The 25,228-nt window shown below is 48.0% G+C and overlaps 2 protein-coding genes and 1 long non-coding RNA gene across 3 annotated transcripts; 2 read left to right on the top strand and 1 right to left on the bottom strand.

Moving 5' to 3' along the window:
• The first annotated feature begins 976 nt into the window (after window positions 1-976).
• LOC114860127 (interferon-induced very large GTPase 1-like) lies at window positions 977-8,615 on the top strand. The gene is given in 6 exon segments (XM_041071804.2): window positions 977-1,117; window positions 1,227-1,292; window positions 1,391-1,960; window positions 3,012-3,049; window positions 3,341-5,310; window positions 5,312-8,615. Coding segments are annotated over 6 exon segments (5,421 nt in total). The 5' UTR covers window positions 977-1,050; the 3' UTR covers window positions 8,022-8,615.
• LOC121202379 (uncharacterized) lies at window positions 2,051-9,140 on the bottom strand. The gene is made up of 2 exons (XR_005897950.2): window positions 8,892-9,140; window positions 2,051-4,192 (listed from the first exon to the last, which is right to left on the bottom strand). It is a non-coding gene; the product is annotated as an uncharacterized LOC121202379 (long non-coding RNA).
• Window positions 9,141-9,157: 17 nt separating this feature from the next.
• Window positions 9,158-24,616, top strand: gcat (glycine C-acetyltransferase). The gene is made up of 9 exons (XM_029158698.3): window positions 9,158-9,445; window positions 9,915-10,045; window positions 10,123-10,224; window positions 10,325-10,471; window positions 10,712-10,866; window positions 10,943-11,025; window positions 11,099-11,270; window positions 24,081-24,202; window positions 24,328-24,616. Exons 1-9 carry the CDS (start codon window positions 9,226-9,228, stop codon window positions 24,477-24,479), a joined length of 1,284 nt encoding a protein of 427 aa, XP_029014531.1. The 5' UTR covers window positions 9,158-9,225; the 3' UTR covers window positions 24,480-24,616.
• Window positions 24,617-25,228: the final 612 nt, after the last annotated feature.

The following is a 25,228-nucleotide window of genomic DNA, read 5'->3' as shown; positions in this document are numbered from 1 at the left end:
TCCACGACCACATCAGGGGAGAAAAGGTGAGTTTACTTCACATTTTCATTGCAATTGAATCAAACATGTTATAAAGCGACAAACAGACGAGTCTGACCATATTTACTATAATTTTTTATATTGCAACAATTTACAGCAAACATCATCTTTAGGCACTTTACAAAGGCTTAAGACGTGACAGAACTCAAATACATTTACTGTCATACGAACACGACGGTAAAACGGCCGAAAGCTGCTGAGATGAGCTCGCGGCACTGCAGGAAGAGGAGCTCCGACTGGAGCCGCTGCGCCTCCGCTTCACGCGTGGAGCGTCACGTGGAGTGTCCCCAGACGGTCCCATCGTTAAGGACCAGTAATTATATTAAGAAACTGATGTGATTTAAATGTGCAGCATTTGAGTGCATGTCCATCTTGTCTGGCTAAAATAAAAAGATAAATTAAACTTCGCTGTTTTTACAAAAGCCAGTGAGCAGGATGATGATCTGGTGACCGGACCATTTTAAAGCCACAGTGCACTTCCTCCCCCACGTCCTGGTAGTTTTGGCGCGAAACTAACGTCGAGAAGAAAATGAAACTACAGAAACCCAGAGGGCACAGAAAGGGAAATGTGCAGCAATAGATCAGATCAATGCAGACCAGATCATAATAACCAACGCTCAATAGATACAATTCAGATACTAAACTTAATTGTCAAATGTTATATGGAATTCACAACAAATCTAAAAATAATTGTTTCTGAAAGATGAGAACTGTTACACACACTAATCTGACAACCATGTGCTCTGGGAGAGAAATGAATATCGGTTTTGTTCAGTTTAATGCGTAAACACAGGAGGATATCAAATGCTAATGGAGTAAAAGTAAGAGAAACTAAAAATTAATTACAAGAACTGAGAACAATGAAGAATCTTCTAATTGCTGGACTGGAAACTCAGGGGAACAACACTAAGGACTTGAAATGGCCTTTATCATTTGTTGCTGTATAAACAAACTAATAAAAATTTCCAACTGATTTCATTTTATATTGACTAACAGCTAAGGACAGAGAGGATGGAGAACTGTGACAATGCAGCAGATGAAAAGGACTCAAAAGTTAAAACTGTGCCAAAAGAAAAAGGTGAACTCCTCCAACTTTGTTGTTCTGGAAAACACTACTAAACCTTAATAAAATCTATAGAGATTTATGAAAATACATTAATTACCTCTCTGATCTATGGACCTATTAGGACACATGGATGAAGACAAAGATGGTGAAGGTGTTGGTGACAAGTCTGCAGAGACGACAGACACAGGTTCAACATCTTCAGAATCTGAGAGTTTGTTTCACAACTAATAAACACCATGAATTTTGCTTTAATAGTTTTAACTGAATGAATTTTTTTTGTTCCAGTGGTGCCTGAACTCACACTTGTGTTAACTGGTGACTCGTCATCAATTAACATTGGACTAAACAACATCTTAATCCACCATAAGGAACAAACAGAGCAGTTTTCAGCCAGACTCTATGATCTGTGTGGTCGGAGGATCTCCGTCATTAACATGCTCGATTTGAGACAGGTCCCATTGAATGTGGGACTTCACGCCTTCGTGCTGCTGGTACCTAACGGTCCTCATGCTGAACTTTACCGTTCAGGACTGCAGTGGTTGGAACAAACCTTTGGGAAGGAGTCACTGTCTCATGTCCTGACAGTCGTGACTCATGAGTCAGATGAAGATTGTGAAGGTGCAGTGACAGACCTGAGAACCAACAGCAGATTTGATGAGAACAGATTCCACTCGTGTTCCAGAAATATGACAGACGGAAACGAGATCATAGAACTGATGGAAAAAATAGACCCCATGGTCTCTGACAACCCTCCAAACTGCTACAGCAGAAAGATGTTTGATGAACGCGACAAGCAGAAACTACAGCTGGAGCCCAGAGACGAACATGTGGAATCCTCAATGATTCGGCAAAGAGGTGAGGCTATAAAAATATTTTGAGCAAAGAATCAGAAAACAAATAAAAATTAAAAAATCGGTCTAATCGAAAAACAAAGTCAAACAGAGCCATGTTCAGGATAAATTTAATCACAAATCAACAGACAACACATTAAATCTTCATGGAAACTAAACTGGTTTTAACTGGTCCTGCATTTCTGTAAGCAAGCCATAGATTTTTAACTTATCTTGGTTGAATTTAAGCCCTTGGCTTTGTGCAACAAAGCCAGAACATCTCACACAATGGTGAATATTTTCCATGTGTTTTCTCAAATCTAGAATCTGGAGGCAGTAATTTCAAAAAGCCTGATCTGTGGCATAATGTATGACAAGGATTTTCACCTAGAGCCAAAAACGTTCATGTGGACAATATCAAGCAACAAACTATTTGCATGAGAGACTCTGTCCCTGACAATAGTCTTTAACTACATTCTGTGAGTTGAACAGGTTTTCACTTGAGAGTTGTTGGAAAAAGGTCATTCTTTGGGAACAAAAAGACCCAAAAACCTTCTTCAAACATGAGTCAAAGTCGTCAGCTTGCAAAACGCAGCTGGTTCCAATAAGAGAGAGACCTGCGCAGCATCACAAGATGGAGAACTAGCAACGTACTGAGGTTGAAGAGTGAAGACATACTGAGCGAGAGAGAACAAGGAATGATTGCAGTAAAATAAGTGTGAGGGAGCGGCCAAACCGGATTTCAAAATAAAACATATTGTAGATGGACAAGCTGTGACATTACAAATTTATAATTTAACAAACATATTCAAGTTATTAACAAACATATTTCAAGTTAAATATGATTCCTTTACTTTATGTAAGAGAAAGAATTGAGCATTACTGCAATTTAATTAATGCATTATTCAATTATTATAAAGTAATTATTCACATTTTTGTCATAAACTGCTACAATGGCCCGACAAAATATTAATTATATAATAAACAAAACACATCATGTTTAAATGGGGAAAATGCAAAACACAAAAGAACATTATGTTTGTAACTGCTCTGTTTGTTGCATTGTCCTATTGCAGATGAGCTGGAGAAATGTGAAGACAAAATGGAGGGAAAGGTGAGATCTTATGATTAATCAGGATAGCCTTAGATTCATGTCACATGTCAAAAATTCTATTTTCAACTCTACTTGTGATTGCTGTAACTGCATTATAACAGCATTATTTTATAAACTGTAGACAGTATGTGCTACCTAACAAAATAAAAGTATTCATGTGTTTTCTTAATCTGTAAGTAAATGAAACCAATGCTCCTTACTTGGAAAAGAATGATAAAGTATTTAATTGCCTTATTTAAATTATTATTAAAATTTGATTGTAGAATAATACCTGTGTTTCTCTATTAACAGCCAGTAAACATTTCAGAAGGACATGAAACAGTATTCAGCAGGCTTCACCTTCAAGACAAACTTCAGAAGATGTCTTCTGGTGATTTACTTATGATCGGTTCGTGTGTGAAACCGGATCATGAGACATTTGAGAAAGATCTAGCTTGTACGTTTCTTCAGCGGCTGATGATGTTAGACTACAGAGCCAGATACATTCCTGTAAAACCACAATGTCCTGAGGTGAGAAGTCTAGAGACTGTCACAGTAGATACAGATGCAAGTGATGACGATGATGATGATGATTTCTACAGCACAAGTATCAACACGAATCAAGCAGCCCAGACTCCGGTTCATCCGATGGACGTTCAGATGGCCGTGTTCCACTGCTCTGACAGCTTCCTGCAGCAGAACATGGTCACTAAACTCTCCCAGTGTCAGTACGCGTTACCTCTGCTGGTTCCTCACCCACTAACTGGTGAGGTTCACTTTCCTCTCTGGACCTTCAGACAAATCATTAAAACATGGAGGACCCCTCCAACCATGACGAGTGTCCCCGTCTACAAAGCTCAGACCCCCATGGTGTCGTTCCTGCGTCTGGGTTCTCTGTCAGTGTCCAAGTCTCAGCTGATGAACGACCTGATCAACGAGCGTCACAGCACCTTCTTCCACAGAAACTGTGCAGGCAGCACCAAGAGCCGGCTGCTGATGGACGGCGTGGCAGAGATCGCCTGGTACTGTCCTGCTGGCAAAGCCAACGATGCCTTCACTGCCTGCATCGCCTTCTGTAACCTGCATGGAGACGCGCTGGAGTTTGAACGGCAGCGAGAAATACTGCTTGGAAAGTCTTCAGTCAACGTTGTTCTGGTGCCGACGCTGGAGAAAGGAGACAAAAGCTGGACGGTCATCGAAGCCCTCCGAAAGTCCGAAAAAAAACTGATTTGTCTTATTAATGATAGCTGTGATGCTGTTGTTAAAAAAAAGGGAAACTTCAAAATGGGTCTAAAAGACAGAAGCCTGGCAGATGTTTCTGCTGAGCTGAAAAGAATAATTGGAAAGATCTTATCTGGACCACATGAGTCCTTCCAGCTTGAAACCTTGGCTGAGGTCTCTGGACTCAGAGTGGATGAAAATACATTGTGCCTCGAAGGAAAATCTGCTGCAATAAAAGTAGTGAATCTGCTTTATAGTATTGATAAAAGTGATACAGACTGCAATGGAAAATCTGCAAAGGAAATGCTGCTTTCGAAGATGGATGTTTCAAAGATCAAAGATGAATTCCTCCGTTGTCAAGGTGCTCTGTGGCAAAACTGGTGCAGAATAAACAAAGAGCTGTATCACCTCAAAGGAAACATTGAAAAGGAGAAAAGTAAAAAACAACAGCAACTGATGCAAATACGACGAGATCAGTGCAAAGCTTCATGTAGTGAAGTGATGAAGTTGTTCATCAACAGTTTGTCTTCACTGCCGTCACCAGACAAAGAGTATTTCATTAAATGGACCCAGATCTTGATAGACGCTCTCTCTACTGATGATCTCTGTTCAATACTTCAAGACTATGATAAAACATGGTCGGAGGTTTTGGCTCTTAGGAAGAAACATGACAAATCAGACAAGTTAAAAACCAAACAAACTGAGCTTGAACAAATCTCCCAGAAGCTGCAGTCGGCCACGTTTGGCTTGGAGCACATCTTTAGAGAAATGGGGCAGATCTATGAAGCCCATAAATCTGTGGACGCACCTCCAGAGGAGGTTCCGAGCCACTGGTCCAAATACCCGGCGCTGGCTGCAGAGCTGATGCTATCAGGACACCCCCTGGAGCTGATGGATGGAGACGCAGGTCACGTGCCTCTAACGTGGGTCTCCAGTGTTTTACATGAAGTCAGGAGGAAAGTGGGCGACCGCAGAGTCTTTGTGTTGTCGGTTCTGGGCGTTCAGAGCAGCGGGAAGTCAACGATGCTGAACGCCATGTTTGGACTGCAGTTTGCAGTGAGTGCAGCTGCTCAAGGTGTCAGAGGAGATGGACCTGAGGTTTGACTACATTCTAGTGGTGGACACCGAAGGACTGCGAGCTCTGGAGCTGGAAGGAAACGACACACTTCACCACGACAACGAGCTGGCAACGTTTGTAGTTGGTCTGGGAAACATGACGCTCATCAACATCTTTGGAGAGAATCCAGCCGACATGCAGGATGTTCTGCAGATTGTTGTTCAGGCTTTTATGAGGATGAAGAAGGTCAAACTTTCTCCAAGTTGTGTGTTTGTTCACCAGAATGTTACAGACATCACAGCCACAGAGAAAAACATGGAAGGAAAGAGACGCCTGCAAGAAAAACTGGACCAGATGGTTCAACTAGCAGCCAGAGAGGAGGGCAGCGACGCAGAGAGCTTCAGTGACGTCATTGCATTCGATGTTCAGACAGATGTGAAATACTTTGCTCAGCTGTGGGAGGGAAGTCCACCGATGGCTCCTCCAAACCCAGGTTACAGCGAGAGCGTCCAGGAGCTGAAGGACTTCATCCTGTCTAAGGCTTCACGGTCTGATGGGGTCACTCTGTCACAGTTCAGCGGTAAAATCCAGGACCTGTGGAACGCGCTGCTGAATGAAAACTTTGTCTTCAGCTTCAAAAACACACTGGAAATCGCAGTGTACAGAAAACTTGAGGTTCAGTACGGAAACTGGACCTGGACCCTGAGGAGCAACATGTTGACTATTGAAAACCAGCTTGACACCAGAATTGAAAATGGAAAACTGGACAAAGTTGAGCTCAGTTATCTTTACAAAGAAATAAGTGAAACATACGAAGAAATTAAAAGTGAAATGACAAAGTATTTTGAAGATGACAAAGATAGAGAAATGTTGGTTCAGTGGCAAAATCACTTTGAAACTAAAATCAAGGATTTTCATAATGAACAGGTGAAAGAAGTGAAAAGAAAACTGGACGAAGTCCTCCAGCAGAAGAAAGCTTGTAAAAAGTGGGAGGAAACAAAGACAGAGTTTGAGACCAAGCTGCTCCAAAAGAGCAAAGAACTCGCTCAGAAGTTAAGAGAAAGGGCCAAAAATGAAGAGGAACTTAAAAACCAGTTTAACTCTGTGTGGAGGAACTGGGTCGCAGAACTGACCAAAGGTATTCAACCTGTTGAAGACATTAACATGGAAGAGGAACAGTACAGGATCCTCCAGGAGCTTGGGTTTGAATGGAAACTGATTGATGACAGAAAAAAGAAACTAACTTATAAAAACATGGCACATCTAAAAGATTATAGTGGTTATGTCAGTAAATCCTGGTGGAAGGTTTGGCAAGAGTCAACTCTACCACCTGAAGAACAACATCAGACCAGAACCTTCATTGACAATGTAGAAAAACAGTCTAAGGACACATTTAAAACCAAACCTGTCGCTACATCAGGCTTCAGTTCAGCTTATTTACAAGAAGTGTCCAAAGATGTAAAAGGAAAAGTAGCAGAATTTGAATCACAGAAAAAATATTCTCTGAAGAAGGAGTTTGCAGTTGATCTCTGTTTGTTTGTGTTTGACAGAGCTGAGAGTTGGTTCACAGAGTCCCACAAAAAATTTAAGATGAGGAACGATCCACATGTTTTTCTAGAAACCAAGAGAGAACAATACTACAACGTTTTTAGTAGCTACTGCAAAGGAGCCTCGTCTGCTGTTGTTCTGGGAGGACTGATCTGTGAAAAACTGAAGGTTTCCACTGTGGACTATATCTGTAACCAGACGGCCATGGATCTGGCCAGAGAGATGAAGTGTAACTACCCAGCATTCAATGGGAACAGACTGGACCTGGAGAAACACGTGTTGAAGTCACTGGCAGAGAAGGAAAACTTTGATGGTTTCATTAACTACATCCACCACCCAAGGAAACATGTAGAGAGTTTTATAAAGGAGGAAGTGAGGAAATACATCTTCACAGAACACAAAGAAAAAGCTCTGAAGATACTGAAAAAGAATGTTGAAGACGTGAAGAATCTAGTGAGCAATGCTTTATTTACAGCAACAGACAAAGTCAAAGCCCAGAGAGGAAACACTGACATGTGGCTGGAGGAATTCTCTGCTTTAATAAAAGACAAACTGACATTTGATCCCATCTGTTCTCAAAACTTCATTGACATCAGTGACTTTGACCATCTTAAAGATGAGGTAGAGACAGGCCTGACATCCATAGTTACAGAGATGAGCAGCCTCTCGCTGGATAAGATGAAGGACTTCAGGCTGCAGCCTGATCAGATCCTCATTGACCAGCTGTGTAGTTGCTGCTGGGTCCAGTGTCCGTTCTGTAGAGCTGTTTGTACCAACACTCTGAAAGATCATGCTGGTGACCACAGTGTTCCATTTCATAGATCCACTGCAGTCAATGGATGGTACTACAGAGGCACAGTGGAAATGACAACTGAGTTTTGCACAACAAAAGTTGCAGGTGATGGGCGTTTTTATCATAGCCATGATTCAAACGAGACCATTCCCTACAAACTGTACAGAACAGCTGGACCAAAGTACAAGAACTGGAGAATTACTCCTGATGGATCTAACCTGCCGTACTGGAAATGGTTTGTTTGTCGGTTTCAGACACTGCTGGAACAATACTATGACAAAAAATTCCAAGGTGATGGAGAAATTCCCAGAGAGTGGAAAGAATGCATTAAAGCAGATGCCATTAAAAGTCTGGATGAAATGCACAAAATGTGAATCAGCTGATACAAATACAGATGAAAAAACAAATGTTTATTATACTTGTTGAATAAAATCAAGCTTTTCTTTTGAATAACTGACTTGTATTTCATGAGTCACCACGTCAGTGATTACAGCTTAACTAACACTTGTCTCAGTAGGTCTGTATTGTTGTTCTGAATGAATGTAAAGAAAGACTTTATTGGTCATTATCACATACAATGTAACAAAGAAATTGGTCTTCTGCATTTAACCCATCCCCTGGTTGAAGATAGAATAATTCTATCACAAAACCATTGTCAACACTTGTTTGTTTTAAATCATAATCACTGATATTTTAAGTTCAGTGCTTTCCCTGAAACATTGTGGTTTCAAAAAGTAAAGCAAAAGATCTGAAGTCATTTGAGTGCACTCACTATTTTACATTTTTAGTTGGTGTAAAGTTAGTTATTGGATGCTGTATTAGTTTAGTTGTGATAAGTAAAAATGAATTTTACTGAAAATAAAAATAATTGAATGGCAGAATATTGTGTCAATAATAAATTTATGTACTAAATTATGTTTAATATATATGTAAACATACATTATTATTAAAGCAATGAGCGAATTGAATGGAATTGTTCCATTGGGGGCTGAGCTCCACCAAGGCTCTGACTCCAGCATCTCTTTGAGTCATTTCAGCAGTTAAACGCTGTCCCTCGTGTAAACCTTTCGTGCAGATTTTGAGTCTAACCGAAGCTTAACTGGCGGTACCGTTCCGTCCTTTGCCACTACTTTGGTTTTCAGGGTAACAATAATAATGCGTCAGAAGAGCCTACCTTTAACATTAGCATTAGCTTTAGCTACGTTGTACTTGTTACCGGAACCTGATTAGGAGGAATTACTCACTGTTAGTCGATTCTGAATGCTTCTATGTCCCAGCAGATTTCTGCCGTTTAATTTTTGCTACTCTGAGTATTTACCGCGCATGCTCTGCTCCTACGATGAAGACAATAATTTTACTCTTATAAACAAACTGCCCTTTGAACTTTACAGAAGCTATTTTCAAAAAGCAACACGTAGGCGATTCAGAAAAACGGCTTAAAACTAAAATGTGATTGGACGAAGCACGCAGCTTGTGGTTTTCTCTTCCATCTGATTGGCCCACCGTCTCTACGCCCACGTACTTACGTCACGCAGCCACGCTCGTGCTCTCCTGCGTGTGCACTCCGCGTGTCCCATCATGTCTCTCGGAAAAGCTGCTCGGAGTTTGATAAACCCGGTTCGGGAGGTTTTGCGAGCATCGGCTCAGACTTTGAAGCGGACCTATGGTGCTGTCGCTGAAGCGCGAGTGGTTCTGGAGAACGAGCTGGACACCATCCGAGCCGCCGGAACGTGGAAGGCAGAGCGGATCATCACGTCCAAGCAGGGAGCGCGGATCAGCGTGGACGGCAGCGGCGGCGGTGAGTAACCCGGGTTTAAGTCCCGGTCCGTGAACGCAGCACTAGACTCAGACCTACAGGACACGCCCGCTGAGCTACAGTAAAAGGACTTTTCTATATTTACAATACATAAAAAAGTTAAAACAAGCTCTAATAAGCAATAATGACAGAACTCTTAGTGATGAAATAACAGATGAGTGTGTAAAAAAACAAATGCTAAAGTGTCTGGGTGTATTTTCCCTTTCCTCAGCATTCACATGGTAAAAACCAAACATTTGCTGCTTTAGTTTAGAGGTAAATGAAACCTCTTGCTGGCTGTCAGTTGATCAGCTGGTCTGTTTATTCTTCACCGGTCCGACACCGCTGATTCCAGATCAGCTGTGGTTTTCCGCCTCTTTGTTCGGGTGTGTGGTTCCGAGCTGCTCACTCAGGTTTTAGGTTCTCACTGTTGACGACCTGAAAGCATTGACGTGTGTGTTTTCTTTTTCAGCCATACTGAATTTCTGTGCCAACAACTACCTGGGCCTGTCCAGTCACCCTGAGGTGGTGCAGGCGGGCCTGGAGGCTCTGAGGTCCCACGGGGCCGGACTGAGCTCGGTCAGATTCATCTGTGGGACTCAGGTGCAGCGGCCAGAACACACACACCACTGCAACACAGCGACTCCACGGAAATCGGCTGATGAATAGTGTGTTTGCAGGACATTCACAAAAGCCTGGAGCAGAAGCTGGCACAGTTCCACGAGCGGGAGGACTGCATCCTGTACGCCAGCTGCTTTGACGCCAACGCCGGTCTGTTCGAGGTCAGTCTGGGTCTGTGCATCGACCCAAATCACAGCCGTTCGCTTGTTAAAGTCCTGTTTGAGGGACTGAGATCCTGTGTGACACCGTTTCCACCACCAGGTTCTGCTGGGCCCAGATGACGCGGTTCTGTCGGATGAGCTGAACCACGCCTCCATCATCGACGGGATCCGTCTGTGTCGAGCCCAGAGGCTGCGCTACAAACACATGGACCTCAGCGACCTGGAGAACAAGCTCGGAGAGGCTCAGGTGGAACATGGAACCGACGTCAGCGCGCGAAGCTTTTACAGTCACACAAAGTCAAAGCTGATAAAACACAAACACACAAAAGCAGCGAGCAGCACCTGGTTTGTGCTGTCAAAGGTCAAAGCCGAGGCCTTCTGGGTTGATTCAAGCTGCCGCTTAGAAGACCAGCCATGAGGCGGAATGTGTGCTGGTTCTAGTAGATTCTGTTCTGTTGGGTCACACGTCAGCGTTTTGTCTCCTCAGTCGTCTCGAATGCGCCTCGTGGTGACGGACGGCGTCTTCTCCATGGACGGAGACGTGGCTCCGCTACAGGGGATCTGCGACCTGGCCGAGCGCTACGGCGCCATGGTGTTCATCGATGAGTGCCACGCCACCGGGTTCCTGGGTCCGAGGGGCAGGTGGGCCAGCGGCTCGTCCCGCCGCTTCTCCCGGTTCTGGCGCCACAGTAATGAATGAACCGGCTGTGATTCGCAGGGGAACGGACGAGCTGCTGGGAGTGATGGACAGGGTCCACATCGTTAACTCCACGCTGGGCAAAGCTCTGGGCGGCGCCGCCGGTGCGTCTCGTCGGCACCGGGACGGGTCGTGTGTGGAAACTGGAGCTCCCACTAACTGGTGTCCTCCCCTCAGGCGGCTACACCGTGGGCCCCAAGCCTCTGATCGACCTGCTGAGGCAGCGCTCCCGTCCCTACCTGTTCTCCAACTCCCTGCCCCCTGCTGTGGTCGGCTGCGCCACGCGGGCGCTGGAGCTGCTGCTGGCTTCCAACGAGATTTCACAGAGCATGGCGGCGAAAACCATGAGGTGGGCGGAGCCTGACCGGACGCGTGGCGGTAGATGCCGCGTGGCGGTAGATGCCGCGTGGCGGCATCCTGGGAGGCGCTGCTGGCGTGAGCAGAAAGGGAAATGATGAGGGTCTAATCCTATTCATAAGCATGACTGCAGGGCGCCGGGTTCTGCTGCAGGGCTCCGGGTTCTGCTGCAGGGCTCCGGGTTCTGCTGCAGGGCTCCGGGTTCTGCTGCAGGGCTCTGGGTTCTACTGGTGATCTAGGTTCTACTGCTAGGCTCCAGGCTCTACTGGTGATCTAGGTTCTAATGCTAGCCTCCAGGTTTTACTACAGGGCTCCTGGATCTAGGCTGCAGGTTCTACTCTGGGGCTCTAGGTTCTACTGCTAGGCTCCAGGCTCTACTTCAAGGCTCCAGGTTCCATTGCATTGATCTAGGTTCTACTGCAGGGCTTTAGGTTCTACAGCTAGGCTCCAGGCTCTACTGATTATGTAGGTTCTACTGCAGGGCCCCGGGTTCTGCTGCAGGGCTTTAGGTTCTACTGCTAGGCTCCAGGTTTTACTGCAGGGCTCCTGGATCTTGGCTGCAGGTTCTACTCTGGGCCTCCAGGTTCTACTGGTGATCTATGTTCTACTGCTAGGCTCCAGGCTCTACTCCAAGGCTCCAGGTTCTACTGGTAATCTAGGTTCTACTGCTAGGCTCCAGGTTCTACTCCAAGGCTCCAGGTTCCATTGCAGTGATCTAGGTTCTACTGCTAGGCGCCGGGTTTTACTGGTGATCTAGGTTCTGCTGCTAGGCTCCAGGCTCTACTTCAAGGCTCCAGGTTCTACTGGTGATCTAGGTTCTACTGCTAGGCTCCAAGCTCTACTTCAAGGCTCCAGGTTCTACTGGTGATCTATGTTCTACTGCTAGGCTCCAGGTTCTACTGGTGATCTAGGTTCTACTGCTAGGTTCCAGGCTCTACTCCAAGGCTCCAGGTTCCATTGCATTGATCTAGGTTCTACTGCAGGGCTTTAGGTTCTACTGCTAGGCTCCAGATTCTACTGGTGATCTAGGTTCTACTGCAGGGCTCCAGGTTCTGCCGCAGTGATCTAGGTTCTACTGCTAGGCTCCAGGCTCTACTCCAAGGCTCCAGGTTCCATTGCATTGATCTAGGTTCTACTGCAGGGCTTTAGGTTCTACTGCTAGGCTCCAGGTTTTACTGGTGATCTAGGTTCTGCTGCTAGGCTCCAGGCTCTACTTCAAGGCTCCAGGTTCTACTGGTGATCTAGGTTCTACTGCTAGGCTCCAGGTTCTACTGGTGATCTAGGTTCTGCTGCTAGGCTCCAGGCTCTACTTCAAGGCTCCAGGTTCTACTGGTGATCTAGGTTCTACTGCTAGGCTCCAGGTTCTACTGGTGATCTAGGTTCTGCTGCTAGGCTCCAGGCTCTACTTCAAGGCTCCAGGTTCTACTGGTGATCTAGGTTCTACTGCTAGGCTCCAGGTTCTACTGGTGATCTAGGTTCTACTGCTAGGCTCCAGGTTCTACTGGTGATCTAGGTTCTACTGCTAGGCTCCAGGTTCTACTGGTGATCTAGGTTCTGCTGCTAGGCTCCAGGCTCTACTTCAAGGCTCCAGGTTCTACTGGTGATCTAGGTTCTACTGCTAGGCTCCAGGTTCTACTGGTGATCTAGGTTCTGCTGCTAGGCTCCAGGCTCTACTCCAAGGCTCCAGGTTCCATTGCAGTGATCTAGGTTCTACTGCTAGGCTCCAGGTTCTACTGGTGATCTAGGTTCTACTGCAGGGCTCCAGGCTCTACTCCAAGGCTCCAGGTTCCATTGCATTGATCTAGGTTCTACTGCAGGGCTTTACGTTCTACTGCTAGGCTCCAGGTTCTACTGGTGATCTAGGTTCTGCTGCTAGGCTCCAGGCTCTACTTCAAGGCTCCAGGTTCTACTGGTGATCTAGGTTCTACTGCTAGGCTCCAGGTTCTACTGGTGATCTAGGTTCTACTGCTAGGCTCCAGGTTCTACTGGTGATCTAGGTTCTACTGCTAGGCTCCAGGTTCTACTGGTGATCTAGGTTCTGCTGCTAGGCTCCAGGCTCTACGCCAAGGCTCCAGGTTCCATTGCAGTGATCTAGGTTCTACTGCTAGGCTCCAGGTTCTACTGGTGATCTAGGTTCTACTGCAGGGCTCCAGGTTCTGCCGCAGTGATCTAGGTTCTACTGCTAGGCTCCAGGCTCTACTCCAAGGCTCCAGGTTCCATTGCATTGATCTAGGTTCTACTGCAGGGCTTTAGGTTCTACTGCTAGGCTCCAGGTTCTACTGGTGATCTAGGTTCTGCTGCTAGGCTCCAGGCTCTACTTCAAGGCTCCAGGTTCTACTGGTGATCTAGGTTCTACTGCTAGGCTCCAGGTTCTACTGGTGATCTAGGTTCTGCTGCTAGGCTCCAGGCTCTACTTCAAGGCTCCAGGTTCTACTGGTGATCTAGGTTCTACTGCTAGGCTCCAGGTTCTACTGGTGATCTAGGTTCTACTGCTAGGCTCCAGGTTCTACTGGTGATCTAGGTTCTACTGCTAGGCTCCAGGTTCTACTGGTGATCTAGGTTCTACTGCAGGGCTCCAGGTTCTGCCGCAGTGATCTAGGTTCTACTGCTAGGCTCCAGGCTCTACTCCAAGGCTCCAGGTTCCATTGCATTGATCTAGGTTCTACTGCAGGGCTTTAGGTTCTACTGCTAGGCTCCAGGTTCTACTGGTGATCTAGGTTCTGCTGCTAGGCTCCAGGCTCTACTTCAAGGCTCCAGGTTCTACTGGTGATCTAGGTTCTACTGCTAGGCTCCAGGTTCTACTGGTGATCTAGGTTCTGCTGCTAGGCTCCAGGCTCTACTTCAAGGCTCCAGGTTCTACTGGTGATCTAGGTTCTACTGCTAGGCTCCAGGTTCTACTGGTGATCTATGTTCTACTGCTAGGCTCCAGGTTCTACTGGTGATCTAGGTTCTACTGCTAGGCTCCAGGTTCTACTGGTGATCTAGGTTCTGCTGCTAGGCTCCAGGCTCTACTTCAAGGCTCCAGGTTCTACTGGTGATCTAGGTTCTACTGCTAGGCTCCAGGTTCTACTGGTGATCTATGTTCTACTGCTAGGCTCCAGGTTCTACTGGTGATCTAGGTTCTACTGCTAGGCTCCAGGTTCTACTGGTGATCTAGGTTCTGCTGCTAGGCTCCAGGCTCTACTCCAAGGCTCCAGGTTCCATTGCAGTGATCTAGGTTCTACTGCTAGGCTCCAGGTTCTACTGGTGATCTAGGTTCTGCTGCTAGGCTCCAGGCTCTACTTCAAGGCTCCAGGTTCTACTGGTGATCTAGGTTCTGCTGCTAGGCTCCAGGCTCTACTCCAAGGCTCCAGGTTCCATTGCAGTGATCTAGGTTCTACTGCTAGGCTCCAGGTTCTACTGGTGATCTAGGTTCTGCTGCTAGGCTCCAGGCTCTACTTCAAGGCTCCAGGTTCTACTGGTGATCTAGGTTCTACTGCTAGGCTCCAGGTTCTACTGGTGATCTAGGTTCTGCTGCTAGGCTCCAGGCTCTACTTCAAGGCTCCAGGTTCTACTGGTGATCTAGGTTCTACTGCTAGGCTCCAGGTTCTACTGGTGATCTAGGTTCTACTGCTAGGCTCCAGGTTCTACTGGTGATCTAGGTTCTACTGCTAGGCTCCAGGTTCTACTGGTGATCTAGGTTCTGCTGCTAGGCTCCAGGTTCTACTGGTGATCTAGGTTCTACTGCAGGGCTCCAGGTTCTGCCGCAGTGATCTAGGTTCTACTGCTAGGCTCCAGGCTCTACTCCAAGGCTCCAGGTTCCATTGCATTGATCTAGGTTCTACTGCAGGGCTTTAGGTTCTACTGCTAGGCTCCAGGTTCTACTGGTGATCTAGGTTCTGCTGCTAGGCTCCAGGCTCTACTTCAAGGCTCCAGGTTCTACTGGTGATCTAGGTTCTACTGCTAGGCTCCAGGTTCTACTGGTGATCTAGGTTCTGCTGCTAGGCTCCAGGTTCTACTGGTGATCTAGGTTCTACTGCTAGGCTCCAGGTTCTACTGGTGATCTATGTTCTACTGCTAGGCTCCAGGTTCTACTGGTGATCTAGGTTCTACTGCTAGGCTTCAGGTTCTACTGGTGATCTAGGTTCTGCTGCTAGGCTCCAGGCTCTACTCCAAGGCTCCAGGTTCCATTGCAGTGATCTAGGTTCTACTGCTAGGCTCCAGGTTCTACTGGTGATCTAGGTTCTGCTGCTAGGCTCCAGGCTCTACTTCAAGGCTCCAGGTTCTACTGGTGATCTAGGTTCTGCTGCTAGGCTCCAGGCTCTACTCCAAGGCTCCAGGTTCCATTGCAGTGATCTAGGTTCTACTGATAGGCTCCAGGTTCTACTGGTGATCTAGGTTCTGCTGCTAGGCTCCAGGCTCTACTTCAAGGCTCCAGGTTCTACTGGTGATCTAGGTTCTACTGCTAGGCTCCAGGTTCTACTGGTGATCTAGGTTCTGCTGCTAGGCTCCAGGCTCTACTTCAAGGCTCCAGGTTCTACTGGTGATCTAGGTTCTACTGCTAGGCTCCAGGTTCTACTGGTGATCTAGGTTCTACTGCTAGGCTCCAGGTTCTACTGGTGATCTAGGTTCTACTGCTAGGCTCCAGGTTCTACTGGTGATCTAGGTTCTGCTGCTAGGCTCCAGGCTCTACTTCAAGGCTCCAGGTTCTACTGGTGATCTAGGTTCTACTGCTAGGCTCCAGGTTCTACTGGTGATCTAGGTTCTGCTGCTAGGCTCCAGGCTCTACTCCAAGGCTCCAGGTTCCATTGCAGTGATCTAGGTTCTACTGCTAGGCTCCAGGTTCTACTGGTGATCTAGGTTCTACTGCAGGGCTCCAGGTTCTGCCGCAGTGATCTAGGTTCTACTGCAGGGCTTTAGGTTCTACTGCTAGGCTCCAGGTTCTACTGGTGATCTAGGTTCTGCTGCTAGGCTCCAGGCTCTACTTCAAGGCTCCAGGTTCTACTGGTGATCTAGGTTCTACTGCTAGGCTCCAGGTTCTACTGGTGATCTAGGTTCTGCTGCTAGGCTCCAGGCTCTACTTCAAGGCTCCAGGTTCTACTGGTGATCTAGGTTCTACTGCTAGGCTCCAGGTTCTACTGGTGATCTAGGTTCTACTGCTAGGCTCCAGGTTCTACTGGTGATCTAGGTTCTGCTGCTAGGCTCCAGGTTCTACTGGTGATCTAGGTTCTACTGCAGGGCTCCAGGTTCTGCCGCAGTGATCTAGGTTCTACTGCTAGGCTCCAGGCTCTACTCCAAGGCTCCAGGTTCCATTGCATTGATCTAGGTTCTACTGCAGGGCTTTAGGTTCTACTGCTAGGCTCCAGGTTCTACTGGTGATCTAGGTTCTGCTGCTAGGCTCCAGGCTCTACTTCAAGGCTCCAGGTTCTACTGGTGATCTAGGTTCTACTGCTAGGCTCCAGGTTCTACTGGTGATCTAGGTTCTGCTGCTAGGCTCCAGGCTCTACTTCAAGGCTCCAGGTTCTACTGGTGATCTAGGTTCTACTGCTAGGCTCCAGGTTCTACTGGTGATCTATGTTCTACTGCTAGGCTCCAGGTTCTACTGGTGATCTAGGTTCTACTGCTAGGCTCCAGGTTCTACTGGTGATCTAGGTTCTGCTGCTAGGCTCCAGGCTCTACTCCAAGGCTCCAGGTTCCATTGCAGTGATCTAGGTTCTACTGCTAGGCTCCAGGTTCTACTGGTGATCTAGGTTCTGCTGCTAGGCTCCAGGCTCTACTTCAAGGCTCCAGGTTCTACTGGTGATCTAGGTTCTGCTGCTAGGCTCCAGGCTCTACTCCAAGGCTCCAGGTTCCATTGCAGTGATCTAGGTTCTACTGCTAGGCTCCAGGTTCTACTGGTGATCTAGGTTCTGCTGCTAGGCTCCAGGCTCTACTTCAAGGCTCCAGGTTCTACTGGTGATCTAGGTTCTACTGCTAGGCTCCAGGTTCTACTGGTGATCTAGGTTCTACTGCTAGGCTCCAGGTTCTACTGGTGATCTAGGTTCTACTGCTAGGCTCCAGGTTCTACTGGTGATCTAGGTTCTACTGCAGGGCTCCAGGTTCTACTGGTGATCTAGGTTCTACTGCAGGGCTCCAGGTTCTGCCGCAGTGATCTAGGTTCTACTGCTAGGCTCCAGGCTCTACTCCAAGGCTCCAGGTTCCATTGCATTGATCTAGGTTCTACTGCAGAGCTTTAGGTTCTACTGCTAGGCTCCAGGTTCTACTGGTGATCTAGGTTCTGCTGCTAGGCTCCAGGCTCTACTTCAAGGCTCCAGGTTCTACTGGTGATCTAGGTTCTACTGCTAGGCTCCAAGTTCTACTGGTGATCTAGGTTCTGCTGCTAGGCTCCAGGCTCTACTTCAAGGCTCCAGGTTCTACTGGTGATCTAGGTTCTACTGCTAGGCTCCAGGTTCTACTGGTGATCTATGTTCTACTGCTAGGCTCCAGGTTCTACTGGTGATCTAGGTTCTACTGCTAGGCTCCAGGTTCTACTGGTGATCTAGGTTCTGCTGCTAGGCTCCAGGCTCTACTGGTGATCTAGGTTCTAATGCTAGCCTCCAGGTTTTACTACAGGGCTCCTGGATCTAGGCTGCAGGTTCTACTCTGGGGCTCTAGGTTCTACAGCTAGGCTCCAGGCTCTACTGATTATGTAGGTTCTACTGCAGGGCCCCGGGTTCAGCTGCAGGGCTTTAGGTTCTACTGCTAGGCTCCAGGTTTTACTGCAGGGCTCCTGGATCTTGGCTGCAGGTTCTACTCTGGGCCTCCAGGTTCTACTGGTGATCTATGTTCTACTGCTAGGCTCCAGGCTCTACTCCAAGGCTCCAGGTTCTACTGGTGATCTATGTTCTACTGCTAGGCTCCAGGCTCTACTCCAAGGCTCCAGGTTCTACTGGTGATCTAGGTTCTACTGCTAGGCTCCAGGCTCTACTCCAAGGCTCCAGGTTCCATTGCAGTGATCTAGGTTCTACTGCTAGGCGCCGGGTTTTACTGGTGATCTAGGTTCTGCTGCTAGGCTCCAAGCTCTACTTCAAGGCTCCAGGTTCTACTGGTGATCTAGGTTCTACTGCTAGGCTCCAAGCTCTACTTCAAGGCTCCAGGTTCTACTGGTGATCTATGTTCTACTGCTAGGCTCCAGGTTCTACTGGTGATCTAGGTTCTACTGCTAGGCTCCAGGCTCTACTCCAAGGCTCCAGGTTCCATTGCATTGATCTAGGTTCTACTGCAGGGCTTTAGGTTCTACTGCTCGGCTCCAGATTCTACTGGTGATCTAGGTTCTACTGCAGGGCTCCGGGTTCTACTGGTGATCTAGGTTCTACTGCTAGGCTCCAGGTTCTACTGGTGATCTAGGTTCTACTGCTAGGCTCCAGGCTCTACTTCAAGGCTCCAGGTTCTACTGGTGATCTAGGTTCTACTGCTAGGCTCCAGGTTCTACTGGTGATCTAGGTTCTACTGCTAGGCTCCAGGTTCTACTGGTGATCTAGGTTCTACTGCTAGGCTCCAGGTTCTACTGGTGATCTAGGTTCTACTGCTAGGCTCCAGGTTCTACTGGTGATCTATGTTCTACTGCTAGGCTCCAGGTTCTACTGGTGATCTAGGTTCTGCTGCTAGGCTCCAAGCTCTACTTCAAGGCTCCAGGTTCTACTGGTGATCTAGGTTCTACTGCTAGGCTCCAAGCTCTACTTCAAGGCTCCAGGTTCTACTGGTGATCTAGGTTCTACTGCTAGGCTCCAGGTTCTACTGGTGATCTAGGTTCTGCTGCTAGGCTCCAGGCTCTACTTCAAGGCTCCAGGTTCTACTGGTGATCTAGGTTCTACTGCTAGGCTCCAAGCTCTACTTCAAGGCTCCAGGTTCTACTGGTGATCTAGGTTCTACTGCTAGGCTCCAGGTTCTACTGGTGATCTAGGTTCTGCTGCTAGGCTCCAGGCTCTACTTCAAGGCTCCAGGTTCTACTGGTGATCTAGGTTCTACTGCTAGGCTCCAGGTTCTACTGGTGATCTAGGTTCTACTGCTAGGCTCCAGGTTCTACTGGTGATCTAGGTTCTGCTGCTAGGCTCCAGGTTCTACTGGTGATCTAGGTTCTACTGCAGGGCTCCAGGTTCTGCCGCAGTGATCTAGGTTCTACGACTAGGCTCCAGGCTCTACTCCAAGGCTCCAGGTTCCATTGCATTGATCTAGGTTCTACTGCAGGGCTTTAGGTTCTACTGCTAGGCTCCAGGTTCTACTGGTGATCTAGGTTCTGCTGCTAGGCTCCAGGCTCTACTTCAAGGCTCCAGGTTCTACTGGTGATCTAGGTTCTACTGCTAGGCTCCAGGTTCTACTGGTGATCTAGGTTCTGCTGCTAGGCTCCAGGCTTTACTTCAAGGCTCCAGGTTCTACTGGTGATCTAGGTTCTACTGCTAGGCTCCAGGTTCTACTGGTGATCTAGGTTCTACTGCTAGGCTCCAGGTTCTACTGGTGATCTAGGTTCTACTGCTAGGCTCCAGGTTCTACTGGTGATCTAGGTTCTACTGCTAGGCTCCAGGTTCTACTGGTGATCTAGGTTCTGCTGCTAGGCTCCAGGCTCTACTCCAAGGCTCCAGGTTCCATTGCAGTGATCTAGGTTCTACTGCTAGGCTCCAGGTTCTACTGGTGATCTAGGTTCTACTGCAGGGCTCCAGGTTCTGCCGCAGTGATCTAGGTTCTACTGCTAGGCTCCAGGCTCTACTCCAAGGCTCCAGGTTCCATTGCATTGATCTAGGTTCTACTGCAGGGCTTTAGGTTCTACTGCTAGGCTCCAGGTTCTACTGGTGATCTAGGTTCTGCTGCTAGGCTCCAGGCTCTACTTCAAGGCTCCAGGTTCTACTGGTGATCTAGGTTCTGCTGCTAGGCTCCAGGTTCTACTGGTGATCTAGATTCTACTGCTAGGCTCCAGGTTCTACTGGTGATCTAGGTTCTGCTGCTAGGCTCCAGGCTCTACTTCAAGGCTCCAGGTTCTACTGGTGATCTAGGTTCTACTGCTAGGCTCCAGGTTCTACTGGTGATCTAGGTTCTGCTGCTAGGCTCCAGGCTCTACTTCAAGGCTCCAGGTTCTACTGGTGATCTAGGTTCTACTGCTAGGCTCCAGGTTCTACTGGTGATCTAGGTTCTACTGCTAGGCTCCAGGTTCTACTGGTGATCTATGTTCAACTGCTAGGCTCCAGGTTCTACTGGTGATCTAGGTTCTGCTGCTAGGCTCCAGGCTCTACTCCAAGGCTCCAGGTTCCATTGCAGTGATCTAGGTTCTACTGCTAGGCTCCAGGTTCTACTGGTGATCTAGGTTCTACTGCAGGGCTCCAGGTTCTGCCGCAGTGATCTAGGTTCTACTGCTAGGCTCCAGGCTCTACTCCAAGGCTCCAGGTTCCATTGCATTGATCTAGGTTCTACTGCAGGGCTTTAGGTTCTACTGCTAGGCTCCAGGTTCTACTGGTGATCTAGGTTCTGCTGCTAGGCTCCAGGCTCTACTTCAAGGCTCCAGGTTCTACTGGTGATCTAGGTTCTACTGCTAGGCTCCAGGTTCTACTGGTGATCTAGGTTCTGCTGCTAGGCTCCAGGCTCTACTTCAAGGCTCCAGGTTCTACTGGTGATCTAGGTTCTACTGCTAGGCTCCAGGTTCTACTGGTGATCTAGGTTCTACTGCTAGGCTCCAGGTTCTACTGGTGATCTATGTTCTACTGCTAGGCTCCAGGTTCTACTGGTGATCTAGGTTCTGCTGCTAGGCTCCAGGCTCTACTCCAAGGCTCCAGGTTCCATTGCAGTGATCTAGGTTCTACTGCTAGGCTCCAGGTTCTACTGGTGATCTAGGTTCTACTGCAGGGCTCCAGGTTCTGCCGCAGTGATCTAGGTTCTACTGCTAGGCTCCAGGCTCTACTCCAAGGCTCCAGGTTCCATTGCATTGATCTAGGTTCTACTGCAGGGCTTTAGGTTCTACTGCTAGGCTCCAGGTTCTACTGGTGATCTAGGTTCTGCTGCTAGGCTCCAGGCTCTACTCCAAGGCTCCAGGTTCTACTGGTGATCTAGGTTCTACTGCTAGGCTCCAGGTTCTACTGGTGATCTAGGTTCTGCTGCTAGGCTCCAGGTTCTACTGGTGATCTATGTTCTACTGCTAGGCTCCAGGTTCTACTGGTGATCTAGGTTCTGCTGCTAGGCTCCAGGCTCTACTCCAAGGCTCCAGGTTCCATTGCAGTGATCTAGGTTCTACTGCTAGGCTCCAGGTTCTACTGGTGATCTAGGTTCTACTGCAGGGTTCCAGGTTCTGCCGCAGTGATCTAGGTTCTACTGCTAGGCTCCAGGCTCTACTCCAAGGCTCCAGGTTCCATTGCAGTGATCTAGGTTCTACTGCTAGGCTCCAGGTTCTACTGGTGATCTAGGTTCTGCTGCTAGGCTCCAGGCTCTACTTCAAGGCTCCAGGTTCTACTGGTGATCTAGGTTCTACTGCTAGGCTCCAGGTTCTACTGGTGATCTAGGTTCTACTGCTAGGCTCCAGGTTCTACTGGTGATCTAGGTTCTACTGCTAGGCTCCAGGTTCTACTGGTGATCTAGGTTCTGCTGCTAGGCTCCAGGCTCTACTGGTGATCTAGGTTCTACTGCTAGGCTCCAGGTTTTACTGCAGGGCTCCTGGATCTTGGCTGCAGGTTCTACTCTGGGCCTCCAGGTTCTACTGGTGATCTATGTTCTACTGCTAGGCTCCAGGCTCTACTCCAAGGCTCCAGGTTCCATTGCAGTGATCTAGGTTCTACTGCTAGGCGCCGGGTTTTACTGGTGATCTAGGTTCTGCTGCTAGGCTCCAAGCTCTACTTCAAGGCTCCAGGTTCTACTGGTGATCTAGGTTCTACTGCTAGGCTCCAAGCTCTACTTCAAGGCTCCAGGTTCTACTGGTGATCTATGTTCTACTGCTAGGCTCCAGGTTCTACTGGTGATCTAGGTTCTACTGCTAGGCTCCAGGCTCTACTCCAAGGCTCCAGGTTCCATTGCATTGATCTAGGTTCTACTGCAGGGCTTTAGGTTCTACTGCTAGGCTCCAGGTTTTACTGCAGGGCTCCTGGATCTTGGCTGCAGGTTCTACTCTGGGCCTCCAGGTTCTACTGGTGATCTAGGTTCTACTGCTAGGCTCCAAGCTCTACTTCAAGGCTCCAGGTTCTACTGGTGATCTATGTTCTACTGCTAGGCTCCAGGTTCTACTGGTGATCTAGGTTCTACTGCTAGGCTCCAGGCTCTACTCCAAGGCTCCAGGTTCCATTGCATTGATCTAGGTTCTACTGCAGGGCTCCGGGTTCTACTGGTGATCTAGGTTCTACTGCTAGGCTCCAGGCTCTACTGGTGATCTAGGTTCTAATGCTAGCCTCCAGGTTTTACTACAGGGCTCCTGGATCTAGGCTGCAGGTTCTACTCTGGGGCTCTAGGTTCTACTGCTAGGCTCCAGGCTCTACTTCAAGGCTCCAGGTTCCATTGCATTGATCTAGGTTCTACTGCTAGGCTCCAGGCTCTACTTCAAGGCTCCAGGTTCTACTGGTGATCTAGGTTCTACTGCTAGGCTCCAGGTTCTACTGGTGATCTAGGTTCTACTGCTAGGCTCCAGGTTCTACTGGTGATCTTGGTTCTACTGCTAGGCTCCAGGTTCTACTGGTGATCTATGTTCTACTGCTAGGCTCCAGGTTCTACTGGTGATCTAGGTTCTACTGCTAGGCTCCAGGCTCTACTTCAAGGCTCCAGGTTCTACTGGTGATCTAGGTTCTACTGCTAGGCTCCAGGTTCTACTGGTGATCTAGGTTCTACTGCTAGGCTCCAGGTTCTACTGGTGATCTAGGTTCTACTGCTAGGCTCCAGGTTCTACTGGTGATCTAGGTTCTACTGCTAGGCTCCAGGTTCTACTGGTGATCTAGGTTCTGCTGCTAGGCTCCAGGCTCTACTTCAAGGCTCCAGGTTCTACTGGTGATCTATGTTCTACTGCTAGGCTCCAGGTTCTACTGGTGATATAGGTTCTACTGCTAGGCTCCAGGTTCTACTGGTGATCTATGTTCTACTGCTAGGCTCCAGGTTCTACTGGTGATATAGGTTCTACTGCTAGGCTCCAGGTTCTACTGGTGATCTAGGTTCTACTGCTAGGCTCCAGGTTCTACTGGTGATCTAGGTTCTACTGCTAGGCTCCAGGTTCTACTGGTGATCTAGGTTCTACTGGTGATCTAGGTTCTACTGCTAGGCTCCAGGTTCTACTGGTGATCTATGTTCTACTGCTAGGCTCCAGGTTCTACTGGTGATCTAGGTTCTGCTGCTAGGCTCCAAGCTCTACTTCAAGGCTCCAGGTTCTACTGGTGATCTAGGTTCTACTGCTAGGCTCCAAGCTCTACTTCAAGGCTCCAGGTTCTACTGGTGATCTAGGTTCTACTGCTAGGCTCCAGGTTCTACTGGTGATCTAGGTTCTGCTGCTAGGCTCCAGGCTCTACTTCAAGGCTCCAGGTTCTACTGGTGATCTATGTTCTACTGCTAGGCTCCAGGTTCTACTGGTGATCTAGGTTCTACTGCTAGGCTCCAGGTTCTACTGGTGATCTAGGTTCTACTGCTAGGCTCCAGGTTCTACTGGTGATCTAGGTTCTACTGCTAGGCTCCAGGTTCTACTGGTGATCTAGGTTCTGCTGCTAGGCTCCAGGTTCTACTGGTGATCTAGGTTCTGCTGCTAGGCTCCAGGCTCTACTCCAAGGCTCCAGGTTCCATTGCAGTGATCTAGGTTCTACTACAGTACTGACACCATGACTGTGTGTCCTTTGTCCAGGTTCAGAACCAACATGACTCAGGCCGGCTTCACCATCGCGGGCTCAGCTCACCCCATCTGTCCCGTGATGCTGGGTGACGCTCGACTGGCTTCTCTGATGGCCGACGACATGCTGAAGCTCGGTGAGGCCCAGAACCTGATGAACGTCTGCCTGAGAGCAGCTGGGATAGTTTGTGCTCTCCTGATGGTGGACTCTAAACGCTCTCAGACCCACCTCTGCCTCTGGTAACGCCTCCTCCCTCCGCAGGCGTGTACGTCATTGGATTCTCATACCCCGTGGTTCCAAAAGGCAAAGCCCGGATCCGAGTCCAGATCTCAGCCGCCCACTCAGACGAGGACATCGACCGCTGTGTCGACGCTTTCATCCAGACGGGTCGAAAACACGGCGTCGTCCCCTGAGCAGGACACATTAAGGGGAGCAGAACCTGGAGCAGCTGGGTTCCGGTCCTGGCACCGCCTGGATGATGGTGATGCCCACAGTGCATTTACAGGTCAACACAGCGTCTGATTCAATCAATAAAGCACTTTCTCCAGCATCTCTGTTTCATTCATTAGAGAACGTGAATCTGCAGGTTTGTTACTGAATCATCACCTTCCTCACAGCTTCTTCTTCTTCAACTGAGACGTTACAATTTGTTAAAACAATGGACTGAAGTAAATGCGCTTTCTAATAAATTGGTGATGGTTTTTATCCCCTGACTCTTTTACAATTAGAAGTAAATATTGTTTATTTCCTTTATAACATTCCCATGCTATACCTATATGTATAATATATTTTTTACTACTAATACTTTTACACACTAATGTATGTTCTACTGCACTGGCACACATGTCGGTGTTTCATTGTATATTTCATATCATTAGATCACAGCTGTTTTCTTTGTTTACAGCTGTTTGTAAACTTTATTTATTTTTGCATTAACGGTGCTGCTACTAATAAAACTGATCATGTGCTACTGATGCTTTCACTAAACTGATTTTTACACCTTTTCTTTTTAGCATGGTTTTACTCCTTTCTTTGCCTTAAAGTCCGCCCCCCGTTGTCTGTTTTCGCGCCACAATGACAAGCAGGCCACACCCACGTTGGGTCCACACGGCTCTACGTCACTACTTCGTCCTATGGTGGCCGTCGGTGTTTGTTCTTAGCC

Source organism: Betta splendens, chromosome 8 (assembly GCF_900634795.4).
Source record: "Betta splendens chromosome 8, fBetSpl5.4, whole genome shotgun sequence".
Taxonomy (NCBI): Eukaryota; Metazoa; Chordata; class Actinopteri; order Anabantiformes; family Osphronemidae; genus Betta; species Betta splendens.
Note: the sequence above shows the minus strand (reverse complement) of the source record. Positions and strands in the feature narration are given on the sequence as shown.